This window comes from Xiphophorus hellerii, chromosome 12 (genome assembly GCF_003331165.1).
Source record: "Xiphophorus hellerii strain 12219 chromosome 12, Xiphophorus_hellerii-4.1, whole genome shotgun sequence".
Classification (NCBI taxonomy): domain Eukaryota; kingdom Metazoa; phylum Chordata; class Actinopteri; order Cyprinodontiformes; family Poeciliidae; genus Xiphophorus; species Xiphophorus hellerii.
In genome coordinates this window covers 11,473,369-11,500,040 of record NC_045683.1, presented here as the reverse complement: position 1 = coordinate 11,500,040, position 26,672 = coordinate 11,473,369, and the positions used below count along the sequence as shown (strand labels likewise).

Here is a 26,672-nt window from a genome sequence, read left to right as displayed (position 1 = left end):
TACAGTAAAAAAACAATTTTGCATTTTTGTTTAGGTTACTTTACTCTCTGTAAATAAAATACAGTGAAAACAGCAAGCTTTATAAATCACCTAACTGGTAAATATGGTTCATATGAGTGTGATTAATCTCTCATCACCGTCACGGAAGAGAAGCAGGAAGAACAGCCGTATACATTTTGTTTGAAGTTTGCTAGAAGCCATGTGTGGGCCTCAGGACACTTATGGTCACATTAGACCAAAATGTATCTGTTACTCGTCACATGTGGAACCTTGAGCACACCATTCCCCTGATGAAACACGTTGGTGGCAGCAGCATGCTGTGGCCGTGCTTTCTTTCAGCAGTCACAGGGAGGCTAGACAGAGTTGGTGGGGATCTGAATGAATATAAACACATGACAACACGTAAAAAACATGTTAAAGGCTGCAAAACATCAGGATTTATAGACTGTTAGTTTCATCTGTGTTTCTGGTTTTGACAATTTCTTTATTATTTACTTTGATCTGGTCTTAATTCATACATCTACGTGTGTTAACTTCTGTGCATTAGAGTTGGGTTCCTTAAAATAGTTTTAAGTTTTTTCCTTTTGTCTGGTTTCCCGTGTCTTAGTTTTGTTTCTTTCTCCTTTTCTTCACCCTCCCAGCTGTTTTTCATCTCCTCATTTCCTCTGCCTGCTCTCCCTCTCTCCCAGCTGCCTCTACTCTCCTTTGATTGCTCCTTTGTCACGTTTCCTTCAGTACTTAAGATATTCAGTTTGTATTAATCCTCTCTGGTTCCTCTGTTGATCTTCATGACTTATTCCATGCTTTGCTCCGCTTGTCCAGCTGTTGCTACCTGCTATTTGTCTGTAAGTTTTCTCATTAGTTTCACTAAATATGTCTTCCATGACAACTCCAAGCTTCTGTCTGCCTGTCATACCACAAAATACAACACAAAAGACTGAGGGAGAGGTTCACCTTCTAGCAGGACAATGACTCCTAATCATACAGTCATGATGGAATAGTTTCAAAGCCCAAGTCCAGTTTTTTGGTGCTATTATGCTGCAACTTTTAGATTAATTTCTTCCACAATCAAGTCAAATAAATACTTCTTTCCCTGCCTCACAGAGCCAAATGACTTGATGGTGATGAGGAATGCATCCGCAAGTCCCAGAATAGCGGCTGTCCAGCCATGCACCCTGGTTAGAAAAAGCATATCCACTTGTTAGAATGGCCTGGTCAAAGTCCAAGCTGAAAATCTGTGACAAGACTTAAAAATTGCTTTTCACATGGTTATCCATGTGATCTGACTGAGCTTTTGTGATGTGGAAAAAATGTTGTGGGGGTGTGAATACTTTTGCGAAGCACTGAATTTCACTGCAGCAAAAACTAAATCATCTTGCATTTCCTTAAAATAGACTGATGGTAAAAAACATCTGAAAAATGACACCAGTGGAAAGATTCAGTCCATCATTGCATGTCAATTCACAACTCTTAACAATTCAAATTGTGCTGTTTGTTTGTGCAACATCAACTCTCCTCCTCAAGTTCCTCCAAAAACCTGTGCTAATCCCTATTTCATAGAGAAATGGAGATGTCTATCTAGTGTTTCCTTATTTTTCTGCAGGAAGGCACTAGGCTTGTTGACTTCCTCTCCCCTCCCTTCCTTCCTTCTCTCCGAAGGTACTCATCTGAAAAATGAGAACAAAGTGATTGTTCCTGTTCTCTTTCTTAAGTCACTTCAAATGCTATCCGTGGACAGGCGGCTCATTGTCAGGAGAGCTGCGGAGCGAGCGAGAGGAAGAGAACTCAGGCTCAGGTACAACAGCAACAAGAGCAGCAGCAGCACTTCAGCCAAAAGCATCACACAGAGAGGGGGGGAAAAAGCTGGTAAGTTGCACACAGGCTTCCCTGCAGCCTCACAGGACACACTGGCATGGCACAGACTGGCACATGAGGAGGGGCTTCACTTTTAATGGATTATTTGGGATGAGTGTGGCAAACAGGCAGGGGTCTCTGCTCACAGCGACTCAAGCAGGAGGAGTGAGGAGGACAGAGTCCAGGAGAGAGAATTCAACTTCTGAGACAGAAAACAATGAAAACTTTGATTTACGTTTGCGGCGGCTCGAAAACCTGAAAAGTGACAGAATAATATTTTTGATAAAACTTGCACCCTGCATTAGGAATATTATTTTTAACACATCAGCACTTTTTTGTTTTGTTGAATTGCCATTTCTTTGTGTCCCAGCATCAGGAACATTCAAATTGTTATAAAGGTCTGCAGAGAGGAGAAATCATTTCATAATTACAAAATGTGTTCATCTGTAAGTTTGCGAATATACAAAAAGTCTGGATGCTCATTTTCAACGATGAAACGTATTTGAGAAACTGATTAAGACAAAAGTTTGTTTTCCTTTTTCTTTTTGTTAGTTTCTTTTACAATTTTAACAAGCACTAACTCAGAAATAGGCCAGTGGACCAAACACTAAATAACAATTGGAGATTATAAATGTTGGACTGTTTATCTAATATCTCAAAAAGGTCACATTCTACCACTGTAAACAGTTCAGTTTAACTATTATGTTAGAAGAGTCTGCAGATTCTCACGAATAAGCTGGAAACGATTACCAGGAATAGAAGGATGATGTTATGAACGACATTGTTTAGAACTGTTTTGAATGCCATGCAGAAGTGAGATGGTTCCCCTTTGACTTTAGTTATCGTTTTTGTTCATCATCTAGAAAATCACACTAAGAGACGGCCGTGAAGATGCCAGCTACATCACTGTTGTGTTATTGTTAGTTATTTGAGTCAGAAAGCCAATTTTAACATGGTGAGAAGTTAGAAAAGTGGACAGTCCTTCTGTGAGTGCACAAATAAAGCTAAGAGATGAACAGAGCATAGAGAAAAGAGATGGAGAAGCGAAAAGGCTGCAGGAGGTAGAGGTGAACATTTCTCAGAGAACTTCCCGATTTCAGACGAGGAGGAGACCTGTGAGAAAGAAAGAAGTGAAAGGTTTCAGGTTGAACACCGAAAGATGTGGGTGTCGGCGCCGCTCTGCACCCTCGTCAACCTTTACTTTATAAAAATGTTTCAGAGGAACTGCTCCCCATCTTCAACTGAAACCAGAAGCAGGGTCAGTAGATGAGCTTTTATAAACTGTTCCTCTTAATGATGCGTCTGGAGGTAAAAATAAGCATTGATCAAAAGTAGATCTGCTCAATAACTGTACTTTGTATATTTTAAAACTATTAGCTACTCTTTTTTGATGCCGATTCTGCAGAGCCATCTCTGATTTGGATCTATTACATTTCACACCTCTGATTCACCTTACTTGTTTAAATATAATTCAAAATAAAAACTTCAAAATGTCAGATTATGATTTTGTCATGTCTTGCTAAATTGTCCACACTCCTTTAACTCTTTTTTGTCACAACCACAAACTTCATTACGTGCCCTTTTTGTTAGGGAACGTTAGAAACCAAACATGAAGACCAAGATGCACAGCAGACAAGTCAGGAATTAAATAGTGGCGAAGTTTGAAGTACATTTGGGTTAGAAACAAATATCCTGAGCTTTGAACACCTCTCAGATGAACACAACTGGGAACCTACAAAGATATGGCAATAAATCTAAACTGACACTCTGAGCAAGGATAGCATTAATAAGCATATAAAAGACTCTTCGTAACTCTGGAGGAGCTGCAAAGATCAGGTAAGAGAATCTGTTGATGAGATCAGACACAAATGTAGGAGAGTGAGAAGAGAAAAGATACTGTTGTTAAGAATGTCGTAAGATTTCCTAAATAAGTGGGACAAGGTTCGCCAATCAGATGTATTAAACTTTTTTAATTTTAACTAAAAAAAATCATCATCCTGAACTTGACATCCCCACGGTGAAACAAAGTGATGAGTGGGACATTTCAAAAGGAATGAATAGTTTTCAATGCACTGTAAGAGGACATGTATTCTGTAAAAACAGCTTAGTTAATATAAGAAAACATGAGTTTTTTCTACTTGGTATTGATAGGTTTTATACCAGAGTAAAAACACGGACTGCAGACTTCCACTGAAATCTGCAAGCAGACTGACGAACATCAGTGTCTAACACTGGGGTTTCCAAACGTCACATGGCCTAAAATCAAGTCAAAAGGACTTCTGGGCCCTAAAAAACGTCTTACCAACTCAACAATAAACTAAGCATGCAATAATTTAATCCAACAAATGAAGTGGTCGATTTGTTGCTAGAAATTATTTGGAAATCATTTTAAATCCAAAACTTACTGCAGGTTTGCCATGACAAAAGTAACTTTACAAATTTTCAAATGGGGGGAAAAACAGAACACAATTTAATGAATTCTGATCAATAAAATCTTGTTTTGATAATGTTTGCTGTATTTAGCCAAGTTTATAAAATTAACCAAAAGCTGATTTTTGGTGCAGCAAAGCTTGCTTTTGAGTAAAAGTCACTGGGTCTTGCAAGAGAATGCAAAAAACACGATTATTTTTTATGTTCCGGCTCTGTTGTAAGATGATTTTACTTTGTGATAATTTTGTCCTGATTAAAAATAGAAAGTCCACATCAAGTATCTGTACTTTGGGGTCAAATTTGTATCTCTCTCGATAATGCCCCCCACCAGTGACGTGAGGCAGAGCAGAACATTCAGCACATTCAGAGGCTAAATGTTCTGCTCTTTGTGTCGGAAATATCTGAGTGTTTTTTGTTGTTGTTGTTGTTGTTGTTTTTTGAGGTGGTGTTGTCAGTTGCTATGGCAACGAGTCTGCGCGTAGCTGCGCTGATACAGAGAGCGAGAAAGAAGTGGTTTTGAGTTGTACTTTAACGGTTTTTCCCTTTGCTGTGGAGCACAGCACGAAATTAATATCTACATGTCCAAGTTTGATTGAGTTAAAGGAATTATTCTATGGCGGCAGCGCGACTGTGCATGACATGTAAAATAATTGTCTTTTTGCCGTCCAGCTTTGTCCGCATGGCGGAATTTCCTCATGTAAACAATAACATGCAGGGGGTCTATATTTGTACATATCATTATGATTAAGTCAGTGCTTCACCATCTATGAACCTCACCACACGTCACTAACCCCCACACTTTGGACACCCCAGGCCTAACAGCTGCTTGTTCTGTTTTCTGTAGAATAATGATGGAGAAAGACACTGTGAACTTCTCACCACGTGAAAGTCCTTCTCAAGGAGACAGGCTTAGACAAGCACCTCAGCGGGGTTTCTACTTGGGCCAAGCCCCTCTTTATATAAAACCCCCAAGATTCTCTTTACCCAGTTACCCCACCATAGACCCTTACAGTGCTCTCACCATGCCGGCGTTCTTCTCTGTACCCGGACTCGGGTATGTTCCCAAAGAAGGATTCCCAAAAAAGAAGAGGCTTCATCTCAAAGCAGGCGCCCAGGGGGAAGAGTCGCCTGATGGACAACAGGAGGAGGCAGAAGAGAGCAGGAGCAAGAAGAAGCTAGACATCTCTCATGTCCCCTTCTCGCTCCCACCTTGCTCCATTTCCTCCACGTCCTCTCGACCAATACCTGGGATGATTGAGCTGAATAGGCTGCAGCTTCACAGCAGATCAGGAGGTTTGAGTCTCCCTGTGCAGGTGAAGCAGGAGCCCCCCAGTCCGTCCTCTCTTTGGCCTTCCTCCCCTCTCCATCTCCACCCGCCTTACTTCCCTCCTCTTTCTCACGGCCATTTCCCGTACCCCTTCTTCATGCCTGGGCCAGTCATGCACATCCCACCCAGTCCCTTCTACCCCAGACAGGACCCTCGCTCCAGCAAGGCCCCACGTGACGAAGCTCCCCGAGGTGAGCTCACCAATGCCGAGAAGGTGGGTCTCAACGTCCATGTAGATGACAGCTACTACGTGGACGTCGGCGGGGACCAGAAGAGATGGAAGTGCCGGATGTGTGAAAAGTCCTACACATCCAAGTACAACCTGGTCACGCACATCTTGGGCCACAACGGGATCAAGCCGCATGGCTGTCACCTCTGTGGGAAGCTGTTCAAGCAGCTCAGCCACCTGCACACACACCTCCTCACACACCAGGGCATGAGGCCTCACAAGTGCCAGGTGTGCCACAAAGCTTTCACCCAGACGAGCCACCTGAAGAGACACATGATGCAGCACAGCGACGTGAAGCCATACAGGTAGATATCTGGCAAATATCTTAGTTCACTTCAAATAAGACAAAACTAACTTACAAATAACTTTTCAGCAAGATATTGTTTGTTTGAAGTAACTTAATATTGATGAAAAGTACTAGTGTCAAAACAAACAACTATTTGGTAATATTTTGTGTTTTTGCACTGCAGGTAAAATTCAGCTCTTTATTTCCACTCTGCTGTCATTTTAACACACATTTTCTTACTCCTGCAGCTGCAGTGTGTGTGGCAGAGGCTTCGCTTATCCCAGCGAGCTTCGTGCCCACGAGTTGAAGCACGAAAAAGGGCAGGAGAATGTGTGTGTGGAGTGTGGTCTGGACTTCCCCACCCTGGCTCAGCTCAAGAGACATCTGACAGTTCATCGTGGTCCCACCTTGTACAGGTGATTGCAAAATCCTTCCAAAAGATATTTATGATGTTGCCTGGTTTATAAAAAAAATTTTTAAAAAGCCCCTTGTTTTACGCTTTACTTCGTAGATAGCGTCACTAGACTCTTGGCTATGGAGAAACACTTAAGTTTAAAATTTTTACGCAATTAACATTCGGCGATGACGTTATGCAGCTTACCGGAAATGGTCTTTGCTGTGACGACCACTGGGGGGCAGCATTAAATGCTGACAGCGTTTAGTCTGCTGGAAATGTATTAGAAGAACAAGATTTCGCCGTAAGCAGCCATCCTCCATCGCAAAAAAGAGAAATGCCGAGTTGAACGAGGCGGCTGCTAATTTTACTTCAGTGTTTGGAAGCGTGACCAACACAAACTGAACGGATTTGCTCACTTCCTCCGCTGCTATTGCTAAAACTACAAGCTTATGGGGGGAAATTTGCCCATGCAGGCAGAATACATTTTTTAAAACGGGGCAGAAAATTGACGTCATTGTTCACAACTTCGTCTTCTGTTCCCTGATTGGCCCGGGTGAAATTCTAACGGAGGAATAAAAATCAAGTGAGAATAACGTAGGAAGACAACAGCCTGTAAGAAAAGTATGCATTTCTTCGTCCTTTCTGCACGGTTGAATAAAACCATCTTCGGTTCCTGCAGGTGCACAGAGTGCCAGAAAACCTTCCAGTACCCGAGTCAGCTTCAGAACCACATGATGAAACACAAGGACATCAGACCGTACATCTGCAGCGAATGTGGGATGGAGTTCATCCAGTCGCACCACCTGAAGCAGCACACCCTCACTCACAAAGTAGGTTCAAAAGGAAGGGAATACAAAACAGAAACCATCATATTTGAAAGAAGAGGACAGCGAAATGCACATTTTACGCTTCAGCAAATCCATGTATGATTTTATAACCTTACAGATGATTAAAGAAAAATGGAAGTATTTTTCTCACGCTTATTTGTCTTGAAATTAAACTACCCACCCAATACTTCCTCCTTGTGAACTGTTTATTTTAAAAAGAAGCATTGCAGTAAAAGAAAACAAATATCTTTATTATTCATGCCAGTAAACATAAGGGAAGTTCCAGCAATTAAATTTCAGGTAAGAATACATCTAGTAATGCATGAATCAGTGCAATTTCTTCAACGTAAGATCAATACTTAAAATTTTAACAAGTACATTTTACTCTTTAGCTGTTATTGATGCCAAGAATGTTTTACTTGTAGGGTGGTCATAAATTCATTACAGCTTGCCTGTGCTATGCATTATAAAAGCACAGTGTTTGCTGCATATTTAATGTTTTTACTGTAAATGTTGAATAAACATTGTTCATTCAATATTTTTGCACTGCGCAATGCAAAATATTTGTACATTAAACATCATAGAGCTAGGGTATCAAACTCATATCAAAATTACGAATGTCCTCAAAGGGCCAGTTGTTCCAGAATGTGTTGGTAATGGTAACATTAGCAAATTGTTGAAGATATTAATAAACACCTGCCTCTGCATTTTATGAGTACTTCTTGAAATTAAATCAACCTATCACATTGAATTTGGCAGTACACAAATAAAACTGCTCTGATTTGATTGATAATATTGAATCACACAACTGTTATCTTGAAAGCTCCATTTATGTGACCAGATTTGGCCCCCGGGCCTGGAGTTTGACACGTGTGATGTTGAGTTTCTGTCCAGAGCTTGACATTTTCTAAGCTAAATTTAAACAACAGATTTATTTTCACCTCTCATGTTCTTGCTCTATAGGGGGTGAAGGAGCACAAGTGTCGCATCTGCGGCCGCGAGTTCACACTGTTGGCCAACATGAAGCGCCACGTCCTCATCCACACCAACATACGGGCCTACCAGTGCCACATGTGCTTCAAGAGCTTCGTCCAGAAGCAGACTCTCAAGGCTCACATGATCGTCCACTCGGACATCAAGCCCTATAAATGCAAGGTTGGTCAAAAGTTGGTCTGAGGAGGAGACATTTGGATGTATATTTGTATATTCTTGTAACTTTTCTTTTGTGCACAAAAAAATCGCAGAAGAGTCATGGGGTCTTAACAAACTCAACGCAGAAAAAGGATACAGAGGATTTTATTAATGTGCCAAGTGATAACTAACATTTGTGTGGAAAAGGTGAATTGTTTTGCATGCACAATACTTAATAACTAAATGGATCTTTCTAGTTTAGCCCTGTTAGGTAAAGGTAATTGAGGATCTGGCTTTATTGTAAGGATAAACCATTCCAACCAATCTAAGGTGTTCCCTGCTGTCAAAGAAAGTTCCTTCTTTTCTGGAGTGACCTATGTGTTACAAGCGCTGAAACGATGACCAGATAGCAAAGAGGCTCATGGGAGTGGGAGCCTCCTCGTCCATAGGAAGGATATACCGGTGCAAACCGCCTTTCTAACAATGGCCCCCCCAGTCTCCCCAGAGAACAGGGCCCACAAATAGATTTCATCTCGCTTTCTCTGCTGCTCGAGGGAGCTTCCTGTTTTCTCACGGTCCTCTTGGACAGTTTACAGTCCCTCTCTCCTCCTGAAGGAAAGGACCACCCTAATAAAAAAGAATGCAGAGGAAGGACAGCGCAGGAGTTGCCCTTCCCTGTTCTCCTCCTGGCCCTGTCTCAGGGTTGCTTCCTCTCTCTTTCTCCCTCTGGCGCTTTCTGTTTTTCTTGTGCGTTTCTTGTGGGGGTGTGTTTGTGTGTGTGTGTGTGTGTGTTAGAAGTGAGAGAGGGAGGGTGAAGACAGAGAGGAAAACAGAAAAACAAGGATAGAGGGAGGAAGAAAGGGTGTGTCCTATTGTCTGCACATTCATTCATGATTACGTGTTGCTTTGCTATTCTGCATGCTGTGATCTAACAGAGAGGAAAAGTCTGAGATTAGCTTTGAGATGCTGCAGAGAAATAAATTTGCTGAAGTGATATTGAAGTACAGTTTCATTATTTCTGTTATTTTTTATTTTTATGGCAAATGAATGTTAGTTTTGTGTATTTGATACAACTTCCATTAAAAATATTCTGTAAAGTTTTGCTGCTGCAGGCAAATCTTAACATCCATTAAAGTGTAGGACCTTAAATATTAATCTACTTGCATTTTATCATAAGATTAGTTTGCCAGTTCAAGTTGGCATAAACATAATACCATTAAAATCAGGAAGGAAAGATAAAGAAATATTGCATATTTGATAGGTCTAAATGTAAGAATAACATCTAACATGTCCATGAATTAGCTTAACCTAAAAATTCTGGAATACAAAATGAAATTTCAAACTCTATTTTTTGTTACACTTGTGGACACAACCATTGTTGATGTTGAATACAGTGAGTAAATCCCTTACAATTGAGTGATATTGAAAGGAAAGAACATAACAAGCATCCTGCAAAAGACTCAACTGGATTCAGAACAGCTAGAAGCAGCATTAGCATCTCTCTAGCAAATCAGAAACCTTACATCACATGTAATTTCTTCTCTTTCAGCTTTGTGGGAAGGAATTTAACAGAATGCACAATCTAATGGGACACATGCATCTTCACTCGGACAGCAAACCCTTCAAATGCCTCTACTGCCCCAGCAAGTTCACTTTGAAGGGGAACCTCACCAGACACATGAAGGTTAAACACGGAGTCATGGACAGAGGGCTGGATGAAAGATGTAAGTAGGAAAATACTGCAAGGATTTAACATTTTCGCCAGTAAAAGTCGGTAAATGTTTTAACATTTCCTTAATCTTAGTGTTTCGTCAAAGAGGACGCCTCTGCCTGAACAGATCCATGGGCCTCATCTCCCACTATAGCCAAGAGGAACCGTTCGACCTCTCCCAGAAAGCTCCAAGCTTGCCGAGCCTTCGTCTCTCACAGTCTGATGGCGAAAGCATCCCAGGAAGCTCCTGTCAGGAGGAGGATGAGGAGAGTTTGTACAGAAGGAGCCAGTACAGTCCAGAGGTGGATCAGCAAGAGCCCCCAGGCGCGGACCAGTACATTTCTGACCTGAAGGAGGGAGAGGACGGTCGGGTTGATGAACTTCGAACTGGCAAGATGCCGAAACTAAAGAAGTACCTGGATAGTTCAGAGGACGAGTCTTTGGAAGGAGAGAAAAAATCACAAGGTCAGTTTGGTAATACACGCCGCCTCGTACAGTCAGAATCATCTGATGAATCTGATGAAGAGGTGCATGAGCAGGGATACACTGAAAGAGTCCGCTCCGAGTCATTTGACTATGACTCGATTTCAGAAGACGAGCGCGAGGAAAGCAAACAGCCGCCGGATGGTAGTTAGGAAGGCATCGACGTAACAGAGGAAAACTGAAAGAGAGTTGATAGAGCACACAAAGAAATTACAAGTTAAACCACGAGTTACAGAGTGTGGAAAATCTGTCAATGGCAAAAGTGAGTTGAAGCAAATTTACACTTTTAGTATTAATTACCATACAAAGACAATAAATATTTATTTTGTCTGACATTAAATCAGACAAAACCTTTCCTACTTTAGGTCAGATACAATTTTACAAATGGTTTCTATGTGCCTGAAATAGCAAGATTCCTTACATACTTTATTACTTTCTTTCAAATCGACATACATTAATATCATAATTCCTTTAAACAACTGGAGAAAAAGATTAAATGAAGATGCTATGGCGCCATAAGATCTTGAGATAGAAATCCACAACCTTTGAATTAATGTAACTTACAGCTGTGAAATCAACATCTCAAACACACCAATTCATTTGTGACATAAATTAATAAATGGAATAAAATTTTAAAATGAGACATTCGGGAGAAAATTGTGGACAATTTCAGGATGCCCAACAGTGTTCATCTGTTCAAAAATAAAATAATGGGAATGTCCAGAAAAAGTTCAGACATTATGTTTTTGTGTGATATTCAATTGTATTTTTAAATCTAACATATTGTGTTCATATGCAGATCAGAAAATACACATGGATGCTTAAAGCTGTGAATTGCTACTAATATCAGACATTGGGAATATATTCTGATTTATAAATGGGAATTAATTTGTAAATATAATGAAAGATTTATTTAATGTACTATTTTTTACAAATCAATTTGCAATGTTCACATAATTTTGCTTTAACTATGACTGAATTGTGTTACTTAGCATGTTTGAAGACAGTTTTTGTGGGAGATCATGCTAAAACTAAACTAATCAGGTTCTAACTGCACAAATTTGACTTTTTGTGTAATAAACTGTGATTTAGTTTCTTAATGTCTAAATTCTGAATCTGTATGATTTAAGAAGATTATTTTTCTCATTTTTTTCTGTGTGGGTTTTCTATCCTACTGCTGTTAAATTGTAGCAATAACATGTTTCTACTGAATAAACACAAACCTGCAAATTCTGTTATTTTTTTATTTTTTTTTTGGAGTAATTTTAAAGATAGCATTAGATTTTCATCCTGTCTGACTTCACCAAACATTTGATGGTTGCTGCAAGTTTCAAAAAGCTTGCATTGCTCCCTCTGCTTCTCTTTCAAAGCAGAGGAAGAGGAAGAGAAAACACCTATCCCCTTCTGTCTTTTAGGTTGTGATCAAACAGTGACGGACACAGTGGGTGTCCCAGACAAAAGCTTTGTGTCTGTGCGACTCAGAGTAAAGCATTGTTACTCCTCATTGCAGAAGAATCTACTAAAATAAAAATACTACTTTGCTAAAGGCTGATGCCTGAACAACAGTTTCCACTCTAATTAATACATGACTGTGCAGAACAGCTCACACACACCTTCCTGCATTAGAAAGCAATAAATGCAACTTAGTGTTTGTGTTGTTTCACATCACTCGTTTCCACCTCCCGATCGTGCCAGTTCAGGTAAATGCAGTCATTTCTTGTTAGATGAAATGCAGAACAGCAGCTTCTCCATTTCTGTCCAGCCACGACCACCGTGTCCCAGCGGGCGAAACTGCAAACAGTTTGAGGAAGTTCTCACATCCTCCTCCTCTTTCCTTTCCTCACCTACACTTTTCAATCCCAGCCCCTTGCTTCAAGAAAAAAAAAAAAACCACAAACGGTGCATATCTGTCGTCAGCAGTCAGCTCCTCTCAAAGGAATCTCATTGTCTCGTGTGTGTGCGTGTGTGTGTGTGTGTAACCAGTTCCAGCTTGGAGGTTTGATGAAAGGTAGATTTTTACACGGTGATGCCGTCAGTATGATCCTTTTTCATGAACTGAAACTTAGGAGAGAATGAGAAGTCAAAGAATATGCAGAAATGCACTGCAGGTAGGGGTTTTTCCTCAGAAAAAGTACATACGCCATCAAAGTGGAGGGATTCTGTAGAACAGATAAAGAGGTTTTTACTTGAGTAATTTTTTTAGATGGCAACTTTATACTTTTACTTCAGCAAAAGTATACTGATGTAGCACTAGTCTTACTTAAATAACCTTTTTGAACACTACCCACCTATGATCATCACAAACAATTTGGATGTCGTGTAAAAGTGCAGTATATCTTACCAGCCATCTCAGAAAGTGAAACAGTCATTTTATAAGAATTCATTACAGTGAAATATTTCCAGCTTTCATTTTTTGCAATTTTGATGATTATGACCTACAGGGGGCTGCACAGTGGCACAGTTGGTATAGCACTGTTGCCTTACAGCAAGAAGGTCCTGGGTTTGATTCCCATGCATGCGTGGGTTCTCTCCGGGTACTCCGGCTTCCTCCCACAGTCCAAAAACATGACTGTCAGGTTAATTGGTCTCTCTAGGTGTGAGTGTGTGTGTGCATGGGTGTTTGTCCTGTCTGTCTCTGTTGCCCTGCGACAGACTGGACAATAGACTGGAGATAGGCACCATCCTCTTGAATGAATTACTGCATCATTGCGGTGTGGCATGGAGGCGATCAGCTTGTAATGTTGGCCTTCAGGTCAACACCTGCCTCTTTGGGTCTGGTGTCTCTCATCTTCCTCTTGACAACAGGCCATAAGGGTTAAAGGTCAGGGGAGTTTGCTGGCTCATCAATAACAGGAACACATGGTCACTGAACCAGCTTTTAGTACCTTTGGCAGTGTGAGCAGGTGCCAAGTCCTGCTGGGAAAATAAAATCAGCATCTCCGTACAGCTTGTCAGCAGAAGGAAACATGAAGTGCTCTAGAATTTCCCGGTAGGCGGCTGCATTGTCTGTGGACTTCAAAAAACAGAGTGGACCCAAACCAGCAGGTGGCATGGATATAAAAACCTAAATAATTAAAAGAAATACATAAAGATAAAAAGGCTAACAAAAAATAATATGTGTGGGTGTTTGGGGGAAAACCTCATATCTAAGCATGATGAGTTAAAACATTTATGAATTGTCACCTTTTGTAAAAGTTCCTACTACTATTACTACTACCTCTAATTGAGTATTTTCTTGAGCTGAAGAAAAGTCTTTGTATCCCTAAGCCATCTAGATCAGGGGTCTGAAACTCAATTTACCCGGGGGCCGCTGGAGGTAGAGTCTGGGTGAGGCTGGGCCGCATTCACACACACGGTCTCCTCAGCCGAACCTTTCTGATTGCCTATTACCATATTTGGCCGTAGTCAGGCGCTGTAACAGCCGTAATTGTGTAGTGTCTCTTTAAGATACTCTAGTATTGCTAATGATGTCAGAAGTATGCGCCACGGCTTCTCTGTAGAGAGCGTGGGAGAAACGTGCTAGACGGACATGTTAGCTCCCTAACTTTTTAGTAATGTTACGGGTTGTTTGGACGCTGCTCAATTTTCATGTCTGATAATATAGCAGCCGTTCAACCGGGCTTTGTAAGGTTGGTGAAGAGCGTATTTATTAAAGGACAACACTGTGGAATTCCCAGTACCAGTGTGGTTGTGAGTTTTTGACCGTCCTGACGAATCTGCCGCCTCCTCTCCTCCCTTAAACACAACCCAAGCGTTACAGCGCCTAACCTTAATTACGTTACACTGATCAGCAACTTCCGGGTCTAGACTGGATGCTGAAGCACGTGAAGCGGGAGCGGCCGCGGAAATTGCGCATGTACCGCATGCAAATAATGACAAATAGAAAATGCAAATAGGCCCGGCCGATGTCCCGCCCCTGAGAGCAATATACTCCACCGTGATTGGTAAGTTCGTTCAGGTCCGCACACAACACTGAAAAGTGCCAATTATATCAAACTCGCGGGCCGCACTAACATTAAACTTTCATATTAAGGCGGGGGCCACAAACTATCATCCCGAGGGCCGCAGTTGGCCCGCGGGCCACGAGTTTGAGACCCCTGATCTAGATCCAGAGGGAGCAAAAACAGACTGCTAGAGGAGCAATGTGTGTCACCTAGCCGACAGAAAAGAGAAAGAAATGACAGCTAGGTGATCAGAGGAAAATTCTTTAAAGTCCTCTGGGAGGCTGAATATAGCAATACGGGGTGAGAGGTTCATGTTTCCAGATAGTACTTTAGGCATGCTGTTGCAGGAAACCTGCCAAAACACTGAACCAGTGGGCAGGAATGAACTATATGAGTGAGGTGTCACGTTGAGGTGTGGCACCAGGAATCAACTACGCTATTACAGATTTGTGAAAGAGAGTTGAACATTGTAGAATATTCTAGAAAACTATAACTGAACAAACAGGAAATTGAACTAGTATGGATAGTTTGGTGGCAAATTTCCTACCAGTTGTTTTGCAGGGTGAACCCCAGCTCACCTTTCAAGTTGTTTTGAGCTTAGATAAACGTGGAGAACTGGAGAGAAGTGAGCTATTCAAAATTAAAGGGGCGCTACTATGTAAATTTGACTTTTTTGAGCTTTACATCATGTTATATTGTAATTCCCTCATCAAAAACAGACATGGAGTGTTGCCTTGATTCTTTTATGCCTGTTTGAAAAATCTCTTAAATATTGCGTGTCAGCCATTGGGGTGGATAAATCCTTGCTCTCACCAAGCCCCACCTTTTCCACAGAGCTCCTCCTCAGAGCTGCAGTCTCCAGTCGAGCTTCCGCCTCACAGAGCTTCCTTCCCCCACTCAGCTCCTCTAGACTAGCGGCAGCAGCAATTAGTAAACACCTGGTGGAACTGCATCTGCTGACCTCATCATGCAAACTACTTCTCAGTGCAACACTCCTCAGAGCAATTTTAAAGGCTTTACTGAGAAACGTTGCTGTGATGATATGCTGAAGGCAGAATGTTGGCAAGAGCAGGAGCTTCTTAAAGAGACACAAGTGTTGAATTGCGAAGTGAAATTTATTTTACATCATGTTGGATGTATATAGCATTTTATGACAACTCAAGGATAACATAGTTACTTGATTGTGCTATAAAACGGTACAATGTGCCTGGAAAATACATAATACAGCCCCTTTAACGACTTTGCCAACTTCTTACCTTCTATAAATATATATTTAGTGTATTACATGTGATTTTACATAACTGTCTTCTGTCTGATATTATCCTGCTTCAGTAAAAGTTATTAGAGTAGTTTGTAGACTGTTTTTGTTTCATTCTACTGAAAGCCAGTCCACCTGAGCGGCAGGTGTTATTATAGAAACCAGTAGCTTTGCATATTATTGAAGCTGAGCTAAGCTTCAAGAAAACACAAAGCCACACACCGACATGCCAGCTACTGCAATCTGTCGGGTGCCATTGTGTACCGACACGTGTCAAACAATGCACTTTTTAAGTCACGTTGCCTTTTCCTCACCTAAGTGCACTCATGCCATTCTGCACCATGTATGTGGTGTGAAAAAAGGAAGCAGAGAGAGGTATTGAAAATAAATACTTCTGAATTTTTCTGTTTACTGGAACACATAGGTAAATAGGAAGGTTTCTGGGTGATGGACGAAAGAAAACAAGTCTGAAGCAGGTTTTCACTGAAATAAACAAAACAAAACATTTCTAAGATTTGAGCTTAATCGTCGGCTCATGTAGCTGTATATCTCTAACAACATGGTGAGCTCTGACAGAGTGCATTTCAGGTACAAGCTTCTTGTTTTGCTCATCAGCGAGAAATCCAGATGATCTTCCATGTTTTGTTTATTAAAACCGTCCACACCCCAGTCTCAACCTGTCACCGTGTTTGACCCACAGCCAGTGGGTTTACTGTAATAATAGTTAAAGGCTTTCCTGCTGGGGTATTTATGGAGATCAAAAACATTGGCTCAATAACAGATGATAGGTCAGCGACACAGATATGCACAGGACATATAAAGGAGCATTTTGCTGCACACAATTTTTGCACAGTTGCAGCTTTTAGTCATTTAGAGAAATTTTTGAAATTATAAGCCTGATACAGAGTAACTAACAACCAGGCTTGCAATATTTTAAATACATAGTTGCAGAAAGGCTCTGGGCAGAATGCCAGCTGACATGCTATAGTTCTCCCTACATACAAAGATCGCCCTCTACAGACAATTTTCGGTGTTTTCTTTAACAGTTTAAACTACGGAAGAGGATTAGGGCCACCGAAAAAAAAAAAAAAGAATTCTGAGATTAAAGTCAGAATACTTTTTTTTTTTCGGTGGCCCTAATCCTCTTCCGTATTAAACAGTTTTGTCATCAACTCAAATTAAAAACTTCACTCCAGCAGTGAAAGTGATTTATCAAAAAATAAAAAAGAACAATTAATTGATGAAACTTATTTTTCATTAAAATGCTTCAAAATGGTGAACAAATGACGATTCGCTTGTAAGTTGGGAATATTTTTGGATTTAATATAAAAAAAACATTAGAAAATAATTTAATGATTCAGAAGTTATGCTTTAATGAAAATCTTTACATTAACATTAATTTTAGTACTTATGGTACAGTGAGTTTTCAAGACTGGTGAAAGTGTAGATGATTCGGTTATGATGCCAGGCTGATGCCAGGCTTGCCCTATTCTACAATCCCTAATGTCTCTGTAGAAAGTCTATTACTTTGAGTGTATATCGTCATTTTTTGTAAAGATTTACTATATTAATATGAAAATGTTTTCTATTAATATTATTGCATTAGCCTTTTTGATTATTTCCGAATTTATTTTTTTTAGAAACTAGCACCTACTTTGGTATGATCCTTGTCGGACATATCAAATCTCCCTTTGCCTCGGTTGAAAATGGTACGGTCCAAAATGGCGGCCTCCGTGTTGAAGCGGTGTGTAACTGCAGCCGTCAAAGTTAAAGCTTTATCGCCTTCTTTTACAGGTAAACGTTGTTTGTTGTCAGACGCAATTAAAGTGCATAATCTTAAGAATGTTTTTGTCTGGATTTAATATGATTTACTTAATATTTTGGAGCCACGTATGACGAATTTAAGCAGAAGAAGCTGAATGTCACCGTTATTTTTGCTAACGTGTTTAATCTGGTGAATATGCCTTCATAGCGAGACGATGGTTGCTATCAGCAGCTTACACGGACACCAAGCTGTGGGAGGAAAGCGAGAAGGACCCCCAGAACCTGGGTAAAGTTCACACATTTCAGCTCATTTAAGAGTTGACCTGAAAACTCGGCTCGCATGAGTATTACAGGATTTTAGCTGTCAGCTATTTCATATAGAGAGGCACTCTGTTGCTCTGAAAACACCTAAAATTGTGGCTTTTTATGTAAATATGTGTGAGAGACCGTTTGGTCCCCCACGCAGGATAAGTAGGAGGACTATTGCATGATTGCTCTTTATTTTAAACGACTATCTCTCTGCAAAAACATCTAAGGTTCTGTCTATGCAAAACCAAACGTGTACAGATGAATAAAAATATGAAAATAAAAATTCTTTATCTCTAGTAGCTATGCAGCAATGGAAATAGTTGGATGTCTAAACAGCCTTTGAAATAACGAATGCCATTATTGCAATGACATTCAGTGGACACCGGGAGGCACTGCAGCCCAGTGGTGTATTGATAACCTAATATAGTGTCTATCAAACCACACTGCCCTGCATGTTTATGTCGATTCTCTGCTTCTGAACTGTAGTCAATCAGATGACCAGAAGTCTGTTAATTAAAAGTCTGTTAATCAGCCATCAATTGAGATTAGGTGTGCTGAATCAGGGATCAGTGTTTTTGATCAGCAAAAACACTGACCTATTTTTTTTCCCAGCTCTCTGAGTTGTGTTTAAGAATAAAAAAAATTAAGTCAATCAATTTGTCTTTTAGATTTTTTCACACTTTACCACCACACCTGATAATGAAGCCAAATACATTTTAGATCATCAATCATGTTGTATTTTTTATGCTCATTACTTCACAGCTTTGCTGGCCAACCTAATGGACAGAACGTACGACCGAAACTTGCCGGTCAGCTCTCTGACCATCTCACGGGTGAGCTGCATCTAATTGCATCTAAACGGACAATTCCCCTCAAATTGTGCTGTTTATTTTTATGGTAACACAAGATGCTCACTATCTATCTTTTCTCTGTTTTAGTTTGTTGACAACATATCGTCTAGAGAGGAAGTTAATCAGGCAGAGTACTACCTGTACAAGTATGAGAAACTGTTTTCCTTCTCCTGCTTCATCGTATCTGCTGCTTCCTTGTTTTTTGTTTTTTTTATGGTACCAACTTCTGTGTTTTTCTTGGATTGAATCGTCTGTTTAGCTTGTCTGTTTGGTTTATACTCAGTCACATGGTCCTCTTTGTTCAGGGCATCTCCAGACCTTTCCTGTTTACTCCTTCCTCTGGAATTTGCTCCCATTCATGTGATTACTCAATTTAGCATGTTTGCCAATCAGACTCTTGCTCAGGGAACATTTATTTTCAATATAGGGTGGGAAATAAAACTTCTTTCCTACTTTTGAAAATTTGTAAATGTTTCTTAGTAACTTTATCTCTGCTTGGTGTCATAGCTGATGATCAAAAGTTGCTGAATCTGACTTGTTACTATTTCTGTCTCGTTTTTTTGTACGTGTGTGTTTATTTACATTTTTTGTTTTTCCATTTCCCAAGGTTTCGCCACAGTCCAAATTGTTGGTACTTGCGAGATTGGACTGTTCACACCTGGATCAGACAGTGTCTGAAATACGGAGCCAGAGATAAAGCCCTGCACACTCTCAAAAACAAGGTGCAAACAGGATTATGTATAAGCCTGTGGAAAACTGTACTGATGAATGTTCATGAGAATATTTTGAGTGTCAGTGATGCTCATGGTAATCAGAAGTAATCTGAGTAAACCAGATGCATGTAATTCTGGTTGTTTGACCTTTTCCAGTCCAGCACATATTTTGTGTATGAATGAACTGTTGTGTTGGGTTAACATGACCTGCAACATTTGTCAGATCTTTGTTTGTGTTAAACATATGTTTTTAATTCACGTTTATTATACTCTCATTGCATAGCCATTGTTGCTCATTAAAGATAAATTACTTCTTACTTTTTACTTAAGCATGTCAGGTGACTTGTCTTAAAGTCAATGCAACAACACTTTAAACGTTTATATGTTCTATTAATGTTTTCTAAATATGTATGCAGACCCAGTATGGAATATTTCCAGATGACTTCACCTTTAACCTCCTGCTGAATTCCTACATTAAGGATGGAGACTTTAAAAGTAAGGCTCCTAAAATGCAACCAATTTTAAGATTATTAGTCATTTTTAGGCGTGCTTTTAAAAAAATAGGCTGCGATCAGTTTTAGGATTTGCTTTATAGCTGGTAGATTCAAGTGCATGGGAAGCTGGACGGTTCCCATGAGTGGTAACGACAGACTGCACACAATACTTCATTGTGAAGACTTTTCCCTCCATATTCCTGATTGCTTGTTACACAATTTTAAAAACTTCTACTCAGATGTGGAGCTCTGTATTTACTTTAATGAATGCATTTTGTGATTTTCTACATGAACCATTCTCACTCTTTATGTTATGTTTGCAGATTTTAAAGTTGGATTTAAATTTAATGTTAATTCAACCAGTTTTTATTTGCCAGCCCATAAACCCATATATGGCTGATTTCCTAACTGTGTTTAAAAGAAGTAGAATACACATTTTTAAAAAGTAAATTGAGCGTTTGTACAGTGTTGTTATAAAACCGGCTTCATTGACCAAAATCATTTCCATCTAAGTGGTAATCTCTTATAAAGACACAGAGAAAAGCAAACTTTCCGAGTTTCACCAGGAAAGCTCTTTCATATGGAAAAGTAAATAAAATTGCCATTTTTGTCTGCTTTGTGCAGGTGCATGCTCTGTGGTGGAAGAGTTGATGCTCCAAGAGGCCTTTGACCTTCCCTCCACACAGATCCTGTCTCTGAATGCTCTGGGAAGTTTTCTTGCAACCAAACCTCAACTCTCTGTGTGTGACGACTCGACTTGTAATATTTCCAGCATGTTTGGTTTGATATTAAAGGTGATAAACATTTAAAATGTCTTGTTCTTCATATTTGTGCTCAGGTGTCAGAGGAGCGAGCTTTGGGGGCGTCGCTCCTCATCTGTGGTCTAAAGCAAGACAACACTGTCGGCTTTAGTGCACAGCTGCTTGGCAATGCTCTCCTTGGTGTGTATTTGACTGGGTTTTTTTTCCTCTCTTCTGCCTTCAGTTCTTCATTGGTGCTGTGATTGGTTTATGCATAACTCTTCATTATCAGCTTGTCTGACTTACTTTTCCTTTTCCTCCCCATCCAGGCAAGGTGGAGATGTTAAAGGGCATACACGGCGTATTTAAAGGCATGCCTCTGTCGTGGGTTAGAGGGTATCTGGGACGAGCGCTGGCTGTAATGGAGAGAGTTTCTGCAGCATCTGGTGACATAAAGTTGTCTAAAGACACAGTAAGTATGTAGAAATTCACACATTTATTTTGTTGTGAAAATGTTTTCATGAAGAGCATCAAAAAAGAAACAAACTTCCTGCTAAGACGATTAACTTTGTCTTATATTTTAACCTCCTTAATTTGAGCAAAGTCAAGAAGTAGGAGAAAATTCAGCCCTCATTTATAAAAATACAGAAATTATAAATGTCACTTCCCTGCTAAGCATGGTGGTGGAGGCGTGATGATTGTTGCTCATTTTGCAGCCTGAGGATAAATGGTAAATGGACTGAACTTATACAGCCCTTTTCCAATCATTTTGACCAACCAAACCGCTTTCCACTAGAGTCACATTCACCCAGTCACGCCCACAAACGCACACACATTTATACACCAATACAAGACGACTATTCTACCCAGTCGGTAAGTTGATGTTAAGCATCAACGAGATCAACAAGATGGTCCATTAGAGTAGATATGTTTTGTTTTAATAGCTGGAACCAGAAAACTGTGTGAAAGGACACAGAAAGACACACAGGGATTTCAGGATGTGATAGTTGGAGAGTTTTCTGAGCCAAGTTACCAGAACTATGAGACACTGAAAATATTTTTAGAGCTTAAAATAATGTTGAGCTATACTCGGACATATAAATGCCAATCTAAATTTAAATGTATTTAACACTAAAATTATTACTGGGATTACATGGAAGAACCAACGGGATCTGGTAATGTCTAGGATTTGGAACTAATCAAATTAAGGTCCATCTGTTATTGATTTAATTTAGTAAAAAGAAATACAAAAACTAAAAGAAATGTGTTATTTCTATTAGTCCTACTATATGTTACAGAAAAAAGATCCTAAGTTGAAAATGTAAATTCAAATGATCAAAGATGATTAAAAGGTTTAGGTTTTCTCTTTAAACTCTCAGGAGTTTAAAGAAAACGCCTGCAGCCTGATTTAAAATAAGTTGCTTGGCACAGATTAACATCAAAAATCTAGATTTATTTAATCTCAGCAGTCTATTAATTCTTCAAACAAAGAACATAAAGGCAGAGAAACAAAAACATAAAAAAATAACTCCTGCCACGTAATCTGTCTTTTGGGATGTTGATACCAAACATATTTCAGAGTTACTGGTTTAAATCCAAGCGATTAAAACCACTTCAGTACTGTGTTACACAGAGCAGACAGCCTGCTGTTTATCCCCAGACAGGTTTCACCTGCTGAGGTCAAAGCCACAAGCTGTCATATTATTTATTCAAGTCTGCACAGCTGGTTGTGCTGCTTCTATTCTGGCCTGCGCTGCCCAGTTCAATAATCTGGCTTTGTCTGTGTTTAATGAGATTTTTAAAAGAGCCTGGAGTGCAGAGGGTGTCAAAGAATCACTGGAACAGGAACCAAACAGAAGGTGTGTGACGGTGGCACGGCAGTAATGTTGACTGAGAAGATAATGCAGCGAGACTGGGAGGACGTGCTGCAGCTCCCGTTCTGCTGACCGCTTCCTCAGGCCACACTAACTTAGCCTCTCTCTAAGATTAAGAAGCCGGCTGATGAGTAATTCTTAGCCTTTTTTGCGTCATCGCGTGTCTGTCCAGTTTAGAAATGTCATTCTCAAAAAAGGATTTATTTAGATAGAAATTTTTTATTTCAAGTCTGGCAGTTTTAGGACATGATAAAACATTTAAAGACATATTAACTTTTTTAGCTTGACTGTGTGAGCGACGTGCTGCAGGAGCTGTCCGCTGCGTCGGACAGTTCTGGAGACGAGGAGTCCGACGGAGAGGAAAGTAAGAAGGAGGAAGCCGTAGATGAAGACGATGAAGCTGAGAAGGCTAATCTTCCTCATTATGTCAGCAGATTCAAGGTGGGTGTTTTGTGCTGCTTTTGTTTGTCGCTGCTGCCGAATTTACATGAGCCTTCCTCGCAGAGTGCAGGCCAGCAAACTCCGTTTCCTGTTATGTCTATGTTTGTGATTCAGATTTTCTTGCGAAAACTAAGAAACTAAAGCACAGCGGCCCTTTGTGAGGACTTATTTTTGTTGTTTTTCGCAAAGCATTAACATAAAATTAGAATCATAAGCTCTTCTGATGTTGGTCTGCTTTGGAGAATTGTTTTCACAAGTACTTACAGCTGTAAGAGAAATCCTCAGACCTCTCCTTCCCCAGTTATTCCTGCCAAATCATCTTGGGAGACTGAGGCGTTCCCAAACCAACCTAAGATGTAATCTTTCAAACGTCCTGGATGCAAAACTGATGAGATCAAACAGTGACGAGGCAAACAAGTTGCAGCTTTCTTTCAGCTTCCAGTAACTTCCAGAAGTATTTGCATTTTCTTGAACAGTTTTATATTTTACTGCACTTCAGCGAGGTTTTGACATAAAGTGATGCCTGATTATGAAGAGGAAGGAAAATCTGATGTGGTGATCAGTATATTTTTTGTATAAATACGTAACTGGAAGAAACATCCAGCAGAACATTACTCTATATGAGCGGTAATGTACAGCAAATACCTGAGGGTTTCAGTAGAAGGGGCAGAAACACAAAAGCATGACTTTAGGAGTAATTTCTATTTTTAGAATAAAGTTTCTGTTTAATGGCTCCTCTAATTGAGAAACACAGATGAAATCTGAAATAGACGTACAGTCTGTGACAGGAAATCTCAAATCCAGTCCTCGTAGGGCGGCACCTTCAGCTTTTAGATACTTCGGCACACTTGAAGCAACGGCTGAATCGCCTCCCCAGGACGCAGTCAGGTTGTCCCTTTCTGCTAACAATCATTATTTGACTCAGGTGTGTTGAAGCGGAGACGCACCTAAAAGTTGCAGGACTTTTAGAGTAGCTATTAAATCTTATTTTGATACTTTCTACTCAACCCAAGATAACTACTTTCAATATAGTTTGGAAAATGTTAACATTTATTATCTTTTTCTTTAAAGAGAGTTTAATCAATCTGTTGCCATGGCAAACCCATTGTTTTGCTGATCTGGCATTAAGCTACTATTCTAACTATTGTTTTCCTCTCCAGGAGCTGAGCAGTCAGCTAGAGTCTCAGGGTAAAGTGGACCCCGCCTCTTTCCAAGCTTTAGTGGCCACAATGGCCCAGCAGAACCTGGCCTCTGCAGAAAAACCAGACATAGAGCAGTACCAGAGCCGGCTGAAGGCCTGGGAGGCGGAGAAGAGGCTCCTGATCCAGAGAGAGAAGGAACAGAGAGAGAAAGCTGAGCAGGAGAAACGAGAGCGATTAGCCGCCCAGGCTGCAGCTCAAGCTTAAGAGACTATGCAGATTAAATAAAATGATGTCCTCACTTTGGGATTTAATGTCAACCATACAATAATACTACCATCTACATGTTACTCTTGTGTATATATGAGTTGTTTATGAATTTTAAAATAAATTTGGTTTGACTTTGTCACAGCAGAATGTGCCTGTTTGGTAACTGAATGTAAACTAAAGGCAGGATGCCAATCTTGATCCATTATGCCCCCTCTTTTTTCCACTTTCCCTCTTCTTTCTGCATCTGTCTCTGTTGTCCCTTTCTGGGTTTTTTTCCTCTGTATGGAGGTTTTCTCACAGAGGAGTTTAAAAGTGGTATTTGTGGAGAAGAATTGGTTGATTTTTTTATTTTTTTTTATCTCAAGAAAACCAAATTCTTTGCCTGGAAAGGAATGCACTTGTAACCAGTAAACGTTTTTTTTTTCATACAAAGAAAAACATTGATTCCCACAATTTAGATTGCGATCTCTCCTGGAAAAGACAGAAAATTGTTCTGGATTTAACAAGGCGACATGAGCGTTCAGCTAATACACAAACAGAACCGGCCAAACTTAGATGTTTGGACTCCGTTAGGAGATAATAGATTTCAGGAGAAGAAAATGACGTGGTGCACACAATGTGCTCATTCCGCATTATGTTGCCTCTATTCAGTATTCAGAGCATGATGTTGGGAAAGAGCTGGGTGGTATGCAGTCCTGGATGAATGAGAGGCGCAAAATACTGAGACAAGAGCTGTTGTGATTCAATGAATCTTTAATATGTTTGTGAGAAACATTTCCTCGTTGCTAGGTTCTTGTTGAGGCAACCTGTAGGTATTAAAACATGAAGGTGTTTTAGTTGCTTTTACTTGCCTGGCTGCAGTCACTACAAAAATCTGACATCTGATCTGGAGTAATTTGATTTTAAATTCAGAGCACACTGATGTCATTTCTACAAGCAAGGACATGGTTGCTGTTGGATGACTGAAACCCAGAAGAACCAATTTACTGAGTAGAGTGAACAGAAGTGACATAAATGAACCAGGAGATTTTTGTGCGTTTGATTATATAGTTTTTCTTGTGTGATTTCTTTCAGGTGCTAGTTTTATCGCATAATTGAACATTTACAACATCCGGCCATCATTTTTGCAAGAGATAAAAGAGCGAGCTGCAGATATTTGGATTTATAATACAGACATACAGGCTTTAGATCCTCTATGTATCCAGTTAGTTTTTGAGCATGACGCTTCGTCTCTGTTCACCAAAATTCACCCACAGGATTCTGTGCCACGTTGAATTTAGCCACATAGCTAATATGGGAGGATTAGCAGGTGTTTCCTGTCGATAAGGAAACACTAGCAGTGTTCCTTATTGACTGTCTATAAGGACAGTTCTAGTGTCAATAAGGAAACATTAGAAGTTTCCAGGCAGATGCTGTTGGTGGAGGTACAGAAACATTTTATTCCTGTATGGAAACTTGACAGATTGTAAACAAACATCCTGGTTTGAACTGTGATTGGATGGCCAAGAAAGCAAATGCCAGAAACCTGTTTGGTGAGTGCTAGTGGTTACATTCACAGTGAAATTAAAATGTTTAAACATTTTCTGGTGTCCTGTTTGAATGTTTATGGAGATCCTGGAGATATTCTAGTAGTCTTACTCTGTGGATTAGAAATCTGAATTTTGTATGAGAAAACAGCAGACTTGATTTAAATGGCTTCCCACTTCATTAAATAAAAATTGAATTGTAGGTATTTATGAACTATTATTCTTTAAGCAAACACATGATTCTGATTCGAATGAACATCAATGTTGGTGTGATTTTTTTCTGTTCTGTGCTGCAAATAAAACTGTGATCTAAGATTTGAAATGTTAAATGATGATTAAAAGAAAAGCCTGTAAGAAAGTCATATGAGCAAAGCAGAAAACAAAACTTTGACCAAAAATAATGTAATTAAATAATTTGCAACTCTCCATTTCTACAGGGGAGCACTTTAGCTTTATAGGCAAAGTCGCAGATGAAATGATATTGATGCTGCAAAATATTTTGATGTTTGAGTAATGAAATATTGCATAATTGATAAGTTGAAAGCTGCACAATGAAGAGTAACTGTAAACTTTTTCTCTAATCTTCCAGCCAAATTAATTTTCATCTTTTAGGCTCCCAGTCAGCACCAAAATCCCATACATCATAGAAAAGATGCTAAAATAAACTAAAAGTC

The 26,672-nt window shown here is 39.9% G+C and overlaps 2 protein-coding genes across 2 annotated transcripts; both read left to right on the top strand.

Moving 5' to 3' along the window:
- Window positions 1-1,694: 1,694 nt before the first annotated feature.
- znf366 (zinc finger protein 366) lies at window positions 1,695-11,908 on the top strand. The gene is made up of 7 exons (XM_032579797.1): window positions 1,695-1,866; window positions 5,129-6,145; window positions 6,375-6,542; window positions 7,203-7,353; window positions 8,314-8,505; window positions 10,031-10,205; window positions 10,286-11,908. Exons 2-7 carry the CDS (start codon window positions 5,133-5,135, stop codon window positions 10,825-10,827), a joined length of 2,241 nt encoding a protein of 746 aa, XP_032435688.1. The 5' UTR covers window positions 1,695-1,866; window positions 5,129-5,132; the 3' UTR covers window positions 10,828-11,908.
- Window positions 11,909-17,583: 5,675 nt separating this feature from the next.
- On the top strand, window positions 17,584-26,054 carry mrps27 (mitochondrial ribosomal protein S27). The gene is made up of 11 exons (XM_032579197.1): window positions 17,584-17,671; window positions 17,850-17,927; window positions 18,713-18,783; window positions 18,889-18,947; window positions 19,409-19,523; window positions 19,931-20,009; window positions 20,633-20,748; window positions 20,847-20,949; window positions 21,078-21,220; window positions 22,905-23,063; window positions 24,224-26,054. The coding sequence occupies exons 1-11, from the start codon at window positions 17,584-17,586 to the stop codon at window positions 24,467-24,469; spliced, it is 1,257 nt and encodes a 418-aa protein (XP_032435088.1). The 3' UTR covers window positions 24,470-26,054.
- Window positions 26,055-26,672: the final 618 nt, after the last annotated feature.

Bases quoted from the DNA above. Each gene is read 5' to 3' on its own strand.
- mrps27 (XM_032579197.1), top strand. From the start codon at position 17,584: ATGGTACGGTCCAAAATGGCGGCCTCCGTGTTGAAGCGGTGTGTAACT. The intron at 18,784-18,888 runs GTGAGCTGCATC...TCTCTGTTTTAG, and splicing joins GCTCTCTGACCATCTCACGG to TTTGTTGACAACATATCGTC. The intron at 20,010-20,632 runs GTAAGGCTCCTA...TGCTTTGTGCAG, and splicing joins TAAGGATGGAGACTTTAAAA to GTGCATGCTCTGTGGTGGAA.
- znf366 (XM_032579797.1), top strand. From the start codon at position 5,133: ATGATGGAGAAAGACACTGTGAACTTCTCACCACGTGAAAGTCCTTCT. The intron at 6,146-6,374 runs GTAGATATCTGG...TTACTCCTGCAG, and splicing joins AGCGACGTGAAGCCATACAG to CTGCAGTGTGTGTGGCAGAG. The intron at 10,206-10,285 runs GTAAGTAGGAAA...CCTTAATCTTAG, and splicing joins CAGAGGGCTGGATGAAAGAT to TGTTTCGTCAAAGAGGACGC.